The sequence below is a fragment of the Adiantum capillus-veneris genome, chromosome 4 (genome assembly GCF_014529385.1).
Source record: "Adiantum capillus-veneris isolate H3 chromosome 4, ASM1452938v2, whole genome shotgun sequence".
Lineage (NCBI taxonomy): Eukaryota > Viridiplantae > Streptophyta > Polypodiopsida > Polypodiales > Pteridaceae > Adiantum > Adiantum capillus-veneris.
In genome coordinates this window covers 25,564,672-25,575,356 of record NC_140934.1, presented here as the reverse complement: position 1 = coordinate 25,575,356, position 10,685 = coordinate 25,564,672, and the positions used below count along the sequence as shown (strand labels likewise).

Genomic DNA, 10,685 nt, shown 5'->3' with positions numbered 1-10,685 from the left:
ATTCTCTATATTGGCAAGTCACATACACACAATCAAGAATCATATACTATCTGAGAGGAGAAGATAGCAAGATAGATCATGAGAGAGCGTGTAAATGCACCTGCTAGAGCGGAGTGCTACACAGGCATGGCGAGAGAAAAGAGGTGAGTAAAGAGAAGAAAGCATTTGATCTCTCCTCATGCAAGGGTGAACATTTTTCTCTTGCACGAATTTTTTTTATAGATTTTTTGAATGCTCAAAATGATTACAAACTATTGTCCGTCTCATCTTGCTTTGTTGCCTCTATGCATTGACAAATTTAAAGGACGTTGCCATCGCATTCCAAGGACAAGCAAGAAGCCAAAGAAACTGGATCGATCCTACACATAGAGAAACTAGATCCTACATCTAGTTAATGCAGGGGCCTAATGTGTGCATTGTAGAGAACCTCATGTGACGATCGCTTTGAGATTGTTGTCTTCAACTGCCTCATAGGATGTGTGAAGTTGCTTCCCTCACCCTCGCAGCTAGAGATTTTTCTTTTGTAAAGGTTTTATAGACAGCCGTTTCCTTGATACACCACTTTGAAGTTTTTGACGAGGAAGATGGAGAGAAGGCATGAAAATCTGCATGAAGTCACGAAGTCTGGGTTATTGTCTGCTGATTTCAGAGATGATAGCAGCTACCATGTAGCCCAGAATCCATGGAGATTCCCATGGAAGTCCGTATTTTCTACTCCCATCAAGTACAGAGGGAGGCTTTTTGGTGCCTGATAGTAGGCCACACTACTGCCGTATCCCAGGCTTTATAGTATGGGAGCTCAAATTCAGTGAAACTGCTCTTATTTGGGTAGAGGTCTCAAGAACACCGAAGCATGCTACGCGGAACCGAGGATGGTGGCTCATATATACATAGATCAAAAGCAGGGTCTAAAATTGTAACAGCAAATTATTGCTGGCAGCCTCCTTGTGAACTCTTAACAGTGCCATCTACAGTCAAAGAGTGAATTGCTTCGAAGTCCTCACCACCACCGGCAACATAGCACAACCTTGAAGACCTACCTGTCCTGAGTGCCAAGCAAGTATGCCATTAGTTGTCCATGATGAACGTTCCCAAAGTTACCATTTGCTGCAAAGTAATCATGGCATACTAGTTGATTTACTTTTATGAGGTAGCGCCTTTGGAGAAGGCGTTCAAGTGAAAACAGACCTGCGGACCAGCCTTTATATATAGCGAAACCATTGAAGGCTAACTGCACTTTCCCACTAACATGGCTTCTTTGGGCTCTGCATAGCAGGATGAAAATTACACAAACACCTGTCAACTCGAATGAAACAGACCTCGTAGAGAGGAAAACTGCAGAGGGGACAGGTGACTGTTAACTGTATGGAGGACTCAATAGGTATGGTGGTCGACAAAGACAACTACAGGACGCTGTGCATAGCCCTTAGCTGCCCAACACACTTTGTACTTGTCAAGGGTACACCCATTGCTTCCAATCACCTTCCTCTTTATGCATGGGAAGCAATCCAAAGTAGCTTGCAACCCGCGGTCTCTGCAAATCAAACATAGATGCCCTACTCTAGGCTCTACAACCAGCACCAACATGACTCCACTCATGCTTGCCCAATGACATTGATAGAGTGCAGCAACGGGGAAACACTGTTCTGTTTATGCATAAGATTGCAAGAGAGGAAGGAGACTCAGAAGATTCTAGAGAAACAGATATAGCATGTGTGTTGGAAAACACTGTCAAAACCTCCTGACTAAGAATCTCATCGTGATTATTTTGCCCATGTCAGCATCTTAATGCCACATCCTTCGAGATGTAAGCATAGCCTTCAAGAACAAAGCATACGTGATATCATCTTATTTGCCCATGTCAGCGTCTTATGTAATACCACATCCCTTCAAGATGTAAGCATAGCCTTCAAGACCAAAGCATAGGTGATTTCATCTGGAGAGACGCCCTCACTTCGCATCCAATGAAAACAGCCCAGAGCTTTCTGGCCCTGCCCCTGTTCTGCATAGCCTGTAATCAGTGCGTTCCAAGAGACAACGTCCCGGACGGGAAGCTCCGCAAGCACTATTTGTGCTTTATGAAGTACACCACATTTGGCATACATGTCGACCAAGGCACTGCCAAGCACAATGTCTTTTTTCAACAGCCCCTGACTAACAATGTCATCGTGAATCCTTTTGCCCATATCAGCGTCTTGCACAGTGTGGCACGCCTTCAAGATGCAGGCATATGTGATTGCATCTGGAAAGACCCCCTTCCTTTGCATCCGCTGAAAACAGCCCAGAGCTTCTTGACCCTGCCCCTGTTGAGCATATCCTGCAATCAGTGCATTCCAAGAAATGACTTCCCAGACAAGAAGCTCCTCAAGCACTTTCTGTGCTTGCTGAAGTAAACCACATTTGGCATACATGTCGACCAAGGCATTGCCAAGCACAATGTCTTTCTTCAACAGCCCCTGACTAACAATATCATCATGAATTCTTTTGCCCATATCAGTGTTTTGCGAAGTGCCGCATGCCTTCAAGATGCAAGCGTAGGTGATTGCATCTGGAGAAATGCCCTCGCTTTGCATCTGCTGGAAACAGTCCAGTGCTTCCTGGCCCTGCCCTTGTTGGACATATCCCGCAATTAGTGCATTCCAAGAGAGGACGCCCCGGATGGGAAGTTGCTCAAGAATTTCTCTTGCTTTTTGAAGTAAGCCACATTTGGCATACATATCTAGCAAGGCACTGCCAAGCACGACCTCTGTTTTCAAAAGCCCCTGACTAACAATATCATCGTGAATTTTTTTGCCCAGATCAGCATCTTGCGAAGTGCCACATGCTTTCAAGATGCTAGCGTAGCTGATTGCATCTGGAGAGATGCCCTCACTTTGCATCCGCTGAAAACAGCCGAGTGCTTCCTGGGCTTGCCCCTGTTGGGCATATCCTGCAATCAGTGCACTCCAAGAGACCACACTCCGGACAGGGAGCTCCTCAATCACTTTTTGTGCTTTCTGAAGTGCACCACATTTGGCGTACATATCGACCAAGGCAGTGCCAAGCTGGAAGTTTTCTTTCAACAGCCCCTGATGAACAATATCATAATGAATTCTTTTGCCCATCACAGCGTCTTGCATAATGCTACATGCCTTCAAGATGCAAGTGTAGGTGATTGCATCTGGAGAGATGCCCTCACTTCGCATCCGCTGAAAACAGCTCAGAGCTTCCTCGCCCTGCCCCTGGTGGGTATATGCCGCAATCAGTGCACTCCAAGAGACCACATTCCGGACAGGCATCTCCTCATGCGCTTGTTGTGCTTTCTCAAGTACACCACATCTGGCATACATGTCAACCAACGCATTTCCAAGCTCCACGTTCTCTTTCAGCAGCCCCCGACTCAAAATATCATCGTGAATTATTTTGCCCATATCAGCATCTTGCACAATACCACATGCCTTCAATGTGCAAATGTAGGTGATTGCATTTGGAGAGACGCCTTCTTTTTGCATCTGCTGAAAACAGCCCAGTGCTTCCTGGCCCTGCCCTTGTTGGACATATCCCGCAATCAGTGCATTCCAAGAGATGACATCCCGGACAGGAAGCCCCTCAAGCACTTTTTGTGCTTTCTGAAGTACACCACATTTGGTATACATGTCAACCAAGGCAGTGCCAAGCACGAGGTTTTTTTCCAACAGCCCCAGACTATTAATATCATCATGAATTCTTTTGCCCAGATCAGCGTCTTGGATCGTGCCACATGCCTTCAAGATGCAAGCGTAGGTGATTGCATCTGGAGAGATGCCCTCGCTTCGCATCCGCTGAAAACAGCCCAGTGCTTCCTGGCCCCGCCCCTGTTGGGCATATCCTGCAATCAGTGCACTCCAAGAGACAACATTGCGGACAGGCAGCTCCTCAAGCACTTTTTGCGCTTTCTTAAGTACACCACATTTGGCATACATGTCGACCAAGGCAGTCCCAAGCTGGACGTTTTTTTGCAACAGCCCCTGGCTAACAATATGATTATGAATTCTTTTGCCCATATCAGCGTCTTGCACCGTGCCACATGCCTTCAAGATGCAAGTGTAGGTGATTGCATCTGGAGAGATGCCCTCGCTTTGCATCCGCTGAAAACAGCCTAGAGCTTCCTCACCCTGCCCCTGTTGGGCATACCCTGCAATCAGTGCACTCCAAGAGATGACATTCCGGACAGGCAGCTCCTCAAGCACTTTTTGTGCTTTCTGAAGTACACCACACTTGGCATACATGTCAACCAAGGCATTTCCAAGCTCGATATTTTTTTCCAACAACCCCTTAATTAAAATATCATCATGAACTTTTATGCCCATATCAGCATCTTGCGTAATGCCACAAGCCTTCAATGTGCAAATGTAGGTGCTTGCGTTTGGAGAGATGCACTCTCTTTGCATCTGCTGAAAACAGCCCAGTGCTTCCTGGCCCTGGCCTTGTTGGGCATATCCCGCAATCAGTGCATTCCAAGAGACTACATCCCGACCAGGAAGCTCCTCAAGCACTTTTTGTGCTTTCTGAAGCACACCACATTTGGCATACATGTCGACCAAGGCAGTGCCAAGCACAATGCTTTTTTTCAACAGCGCCTGACTAACAATATCATCGTGAATTCTTTTTCCCATATCAGCATCTTGTGTAATGCCGCATGCCTTCAAGATGCAAATATAGGTGATTGCATTTGGAGAGATCCCCTCTCTTTGCATCTGCTGAAAACAGCCCAGCGCTTCCTGGCCGTGTCCCTGTTGGGCATATCCCGCAATCAGTGCACTCCAAGAGACAACATTTCGGACAGGAAGTTCATCAAGGACTTGTTGCGCTCTGACAAGTGCACCGCACTTGACATACATACTGACTAACGTGTTGCCTAAGTACGTGTACTTTTCAAGTAACCCACTGTCGAGGATGTCAGCATGTATCCTACTGCCTTGATACAAATCTTTCTTCTTAGCACAGTCTTTAAGGGAGCTCACAAAAGAAAGACACGTTCTCTTGTTTTCCATGTTTGCTGTGCTGCTCTGTAAACACGAAACCAGTAAATTCTCTGGCTTTTTGAGACGTGTCATCATTTCCTTGTAGTATGAGGTGTGCTAGTCCAGCTAGACTGAGGAGTACCTCTCTTCATGGTGTCCATGACCTCTCATAAAACTCTCATAGGGGCACTCCATAAAAGATTGTCCACCCCACCATAGGAGTCCCACATATATATAAAATGCTCTTGGCCTATTCACACTTGGTCAGACACTCCCTTGATTAGACCTATCGTCAACTGGACTATACACCCGATGGCCATCCTAGCCATCATGACGTCCAATGTGGCTATCTATCCCATCCTTTGGACTCCATCCCCAACCTCTATGCACCCACGGTATGCTTTATGCAAGCCATCTGTGTGTCACATGAGTGCTTTGTGGTCCCATCACCATAGCTGACGTTACATTACCTCCCCCTAAAGGTGTCGCTTGTGAAACTACATACTGAACATCCGGCCTTGTATTGCGTATATAAATGAGGCAACCAATAGCTCAATAATAAAGCAGGACATCAAAGTAATCTACAGCCTCTTAAAATCTAAGCCGCAAACCCATCTCCATAGGAGTAGCAATAGACTTGCAATCCTCGAGGCTAAATATATGCAATAGTGCCTCAACATACTTTGTCTGGCACAAAGCAATACCTCCATCAACCTTAGATAGTCTGTCCAAATAATGATGCAAAAGCCCTAAATGCCCCTCATTTGGTCCAGTGAGAAACATGTCATCAACATAGATTACAATGATTAGAAATACATTATCCACACGCTTGACATACAAAGTGCTCTCAATTGGACTATTCTGAAAACCATGTGCAAGCAAGTAAGAATGATTCTTTGTATACCAAGCACATGGTGATTGCTTCAAACCATACAAGTCGTTTTTAAGGCTACACAGCTTATTTTCCTGCCCTTTTTGAACAAAAGAGAAACAAAACCATGAGGTTGCAATAAATACACTTCCTCATGCAAATTATCATTTGTGACATAGGCCACCACTTGCCACCATAGAAAAATGCCAACATCATAGATCTACCACATTTCTAATTTAAGTTATCAAAAAGGAAGAAATCACTAGTGTATCTATTCATTCTAATTAAATGTATCATATCTTTGCATCCTAATAGCATGTCATTTTTCTATACATGTATTGTTCGCTTACTTGTCTTGATTTCAATCATTTATGTCCATTGAGAATATCACTAAACTACACTACTTACACATAGATAACACACATGCGCACCAAATACAGATGAGCATGTGCAAATTGATGGATCTATGCAATGAGGGAAGAGCACAGAGAGAGTAAGAGTCACAAATTTCAGTTGTGTGTCTATGTATTTTCAAGAGAGAGACAAGAATGATAGATTTCACTGTGTTTATGTGTGTGTGTGTGTGTGTGTGTGTGTGTGTGTGTGTGTGTGTGTGTGTGTGTGTGTGTGTGTGAGTGAGTGAGTGAGAGAGAGAGGTATGCAAACATTAAGAAGAATTTAGCATGTTAACCTTTGTATTTGTGTAGGTTGTGCATAGGTGTGTGCCTATAAGAAAGAATGAGAAAGAACCATCTTCTATACATTGGGAGAGACAAAGACAAAGAGAGAGAGAGAGAGAGAGAGAGAGAGAGAGAGGTGGACCATTTCAAACACTACTGTATTTTTCACATTGTTTTGCTCTATTTATGAGGTGTACATTGTCGTTCGATGTTTCGGTGCTTGATATTGCCCTTCTTGCCCATATTGTGTGTGATGTCTTCTTCGTATCCTGTGTGCCAGATTGTCAATGGAATCTTGTATGCGCACATATACTCTTTATGTGTACAATGCCTGTGTGCTTCCTCTATGTTTATGATTAATACGGATTACTAGAATGCCATGTAAGCTTCACTGCCATGTTTATCATAAGCTTAGAAAGGCTAGGTTTTTTTTTTTTGCTTAGAACATTAAAATCAAATGTGCGAACTATTTCCATGTCAGGCTAAGGCTAAGAGGGAATGATGAAAGAGAAAAGGAGAAGGGGGATAAGTGGCAAGCACAATCTTCTTGTAAGGCCTCTGATAGCAGGGTATTCCATAAAAAAGTGGGTACAAGGGTGGGCGTTGGAGAGTGATGGCAAGAATTAAATGTGTGAAAGGAGTTGCAAGAAATTTTGAGACAACTTTTAGCTCAGTACAACCAGTGTTCGAGAAAAATCATGTTTCCAAGCATACAAATTTCCTTTGCTTCAGTTTGCAAAGAGGAAATTTTAGAGAATTAAGGGGATTTTTTTGGGTTTTTACACTATTTTTCTCTATTTTGGGGCACAATTTCTCCTTTCCCCCTTGCCCTCAACTTGCATTTTTGAAATTGGAAACGGCACAATATTAAGCTAAGACACATTTTTCCCGAACACTGGGTACAACTATCCATTAAAGATGTTTTGTCCATATGGAAGTCCCAAAGGGTATTTGGCATAGTTATTCTTAAAGGGTCGGGCTTGAAAACTATATTTTCCACAACTTCCAAGTCTGAAAAGAATTTCTTTCTTAAAGAATGCTAATTTATGAGAGAAGGGCTTTAAAGGCTCATAGAGTATTCCTTCTTGGATCAAGGGGTTCTGATTGATTTGATAGAGAAATAGAAGTTCTGCTTCAAAATATAAATTGAAGTTTAGATGAAAGAACATGTAGACATTCTTAAAAGTCTTAAGTAACTAAGACATGTTTAGATATTGGTTGCTTAATTGTGCATAATCTACATTCATGTACTTTGCGCACCAATTTAGCAAAATAACAGTATTTAGCCAGAGATTATGGTAAGTCATAAAGAGAGAGAGAGAGAGAGAGAGAGAGAGAGAGAGAGAGAGAGAGAGAGAGAGAGAGGGGGGGGGGGGGGGGGGGGGGGGATGATTAAAATGTGGGAGGAGATGATTAGAATATGGCAAAGGAACCATTGAAAGGTTTTATTGGTTAAGGGTAGAAGTGTTGTTGGGTTATGGTGGTCAGAGGGTTGGAGTCTTAGGGTTAGCCTATAGAGATGATAGGTCTAAGGGTCTTAATGGTTAAATTTTTGGTTTGTGTCGATACGATAGGGTTTGGGATCGTAGAGGTAAATAGCTAGGACACTAACTAGGAAGAATAGGTCCTCAAGATTGAAGAGGATTGAAGCAGGTGACTAATAGAGCAGTTTGGGAACTAAGTGTAAAGTAGGCAAAGGGACACATGAATAGAAAACTCAAGGCATATATTGATGTTATATTGAAGCATGTTGACTTGTTTTCTCACACTGTAACACTAGGATTTCTTGTGCATGAGGAGGATGGAGGGAGCAAGAAGAACATTGCGGTGTGGGATCAAATAGGTAAAGGGTGTGAGATTTTGGATAATAGGTTTCCGAAAGGGGATACAAGCCACAACAAAGTGTGCAGAGAGAAATGATGGGTAAGGGGAAAGGTTGGGAGATTTAGATATGAGAAAGTGGGAAGATTGGAGGGGACGCTCTTTAGAGGCATAGTAGAAAGGACACATTTTTGTGAGTGGAAAAGATTGAGCCTATAGGATGATGAAATCCATGGAAATCTAGAAGCATGATGTCAAGGAAATTATGGGATTTCCATGGGGTACCATGGTCAAGTTGAGATGGACTCATTACAGCAACATTCGATGTCTACGAAAGGCAAAGCAAAAGGATGGCAGTCTTTGGCCAAGTTGGTAAGGGCCAAGCTATGCCATAGCAACTACTTGCCAAGGCAATGTGGTTCATGATCTTGGGTAGGACAATCGATGGTGTTGGTAGAAGAGGTTGTTCAGAGAGAGGGTGAGGAGGATCAACCAAGCTCCTGTAATGAATCCCTTCCAACATCTACCTATGCTAGATTTGCAAAAGAGGGATTGAACCTCATCAATGGGAATAGAATCTTGGTCAAAAGAAAAAGTGTGAAGACATGTCACCATTTGGTAGTTTGGTCTTGTACTCGAGGGATTTCTTGTCAAGGCAGAGGCCAAAAAGTGAGTGTGATTTGTGACTTCAAACTGAGCCAAAGGAAAACAATAAGTGGTATTTTTTGTTGAACCTCTATTTTGAGCTTTATGGTGATGGTGATAGGGAGCTCTCCAATATTACCAGTTCCCAACCTTAAAATTTTGAGAGAGAGAGAGAGAGAGAGAGAGAGAGAGAGAGAGAGAGAGAGAGAGATTGTTTTGAGAAAATTGCATTGTGTATGGTTTAGATAGGAAAGATATTGCATATGGCATGGAGGGAGATTTGAGAAAGGAATATGGCTAAGTATTGGAGACAATGTCTTGAATTACAAAATAAGGTAACATGAGGGTCTAATTTTTAAGTCAAGATGTATGGGTGCACCAGGTCATTGTTAAGCCAACTTGGCTTGTTTGGTCTGTGTTTGTATTTCGAGCATCCAAGCGTTTGCACTTGAAAAACTCATATATTTTCTCCATCTACACTTGTTGGAGTAGCAATAAGCAAGAGAATGTACGGTGAACTTTTAAAAAAAGGAGCAAAGCAAGTTACTTCTTTGAAGCATCAAATTTCCTCCATTTCTTCATGAACCCATGTCAAAATATCTACAGAATCTCATGCATGTAGTGAATGAGAGCTTTTGTATCCTACCACAAGTGAATCAAGATCCATGTTGTAAAAACAATCCTCAAGTCGCTCTCTTCTACAAAAGCTCAGGAGGTTTACCTCTTGGACATGTAAGTTACCACATGAGTTACAAATGAATGGGTTTTTGAATTGCCAACATTGTAAAATTCTAACAAGATTGTATTAACAAAAATTTATTTTTTTTAAAACACGTAAGTTTTTGAATAAAAAAGGATCATTTTATTACCTTAAGCTGTAAGAAAAGGGGGTTTTTTAATACACTTTGAACGCAAGATATATCAATAGTTTTTTAAACGTGCACCCGTGAGTACAAAAGCAGTGAGGGGCCTAGGTGGGGGTCTATGTAGGTATCTTCTATGGTATAATCTAGGGAGCAGACTCCACAAGAGTGGCGACTAAGTAAGGAGTGTATGGTGGTTGAAAAATCATGGAGTGGTTGTTGAAGTTGTGGTAGTGGCAAGGGACTACTAACCATTGCATAACTTTAAAATTTGTGCCATTTGTAATTTCTCGTCCTAATCTTTTCATTGCATTTATTACTTCCAACAATACTCCATCAATGGAAGGGAGAAGACCTAAGGTGCAAACAAAGACCTACATCCCGCTTATCCAAAAATTGATATCACAAGGTGGCTCCATAACCTATAATTTTGACTTTTAACACAATTTACAACTATTCTTGCTTTTTTGCAATTATTATTGTTTTCAAAAATGTTGTTTGATAGCTCCTTTTGTCTGTAGCACCCACTAGATATCAAAGTGATGTGGGATAAGATGTTGTCCTAGAGTAGCGCACTATCACAAGAAGATTTAGAAATTTTCTAATCTAGGAAAACAGAGTCCTTTTTAGTGGTTTTCATACAATGCATAACATCATGAGCTTCTGCTCGAGAGGCACCACCTAGCTAGGTACGATTGGGGGCAGGGGACCACCAACATCCCATTGGGCCGGCGGTCTCCTGCCCCCAATCGTACCTAGCTAGGTATGCGATGCTTCCCTCACAGAAGCGCATGATGTTGAGGTAAGGCACAATGTGGGAATC

General features: G+C 42.7%; 1 protein-coding gene across 1 annotated transcript; it reads right to left on the bottom strand.

Moving 5' to 3' along the window:
* Positions 1 to 388: 388 nt before the first annotated feature.
* LOC147458884 (pentatricopeptide repeat-containing protein At2g39620-like) lies at positions 389 to 5,172 on the bottom strand. Its single transcript, XM_086510301.1, has one exon. It carries the CDS (start codon positions 5,076 to 5,078, stop codon positions 1,890 to 1,892), a length of 3,189 nt encoding a protein of 1,062 aa, XP_086366427.1. The 5' UTR covers positions 5,079 to 5,172; the 3' UTR covers positions 389 to 1,889.
* Positions 5,173 to 10,685: the final 5,513 nt, after the last annotated feature.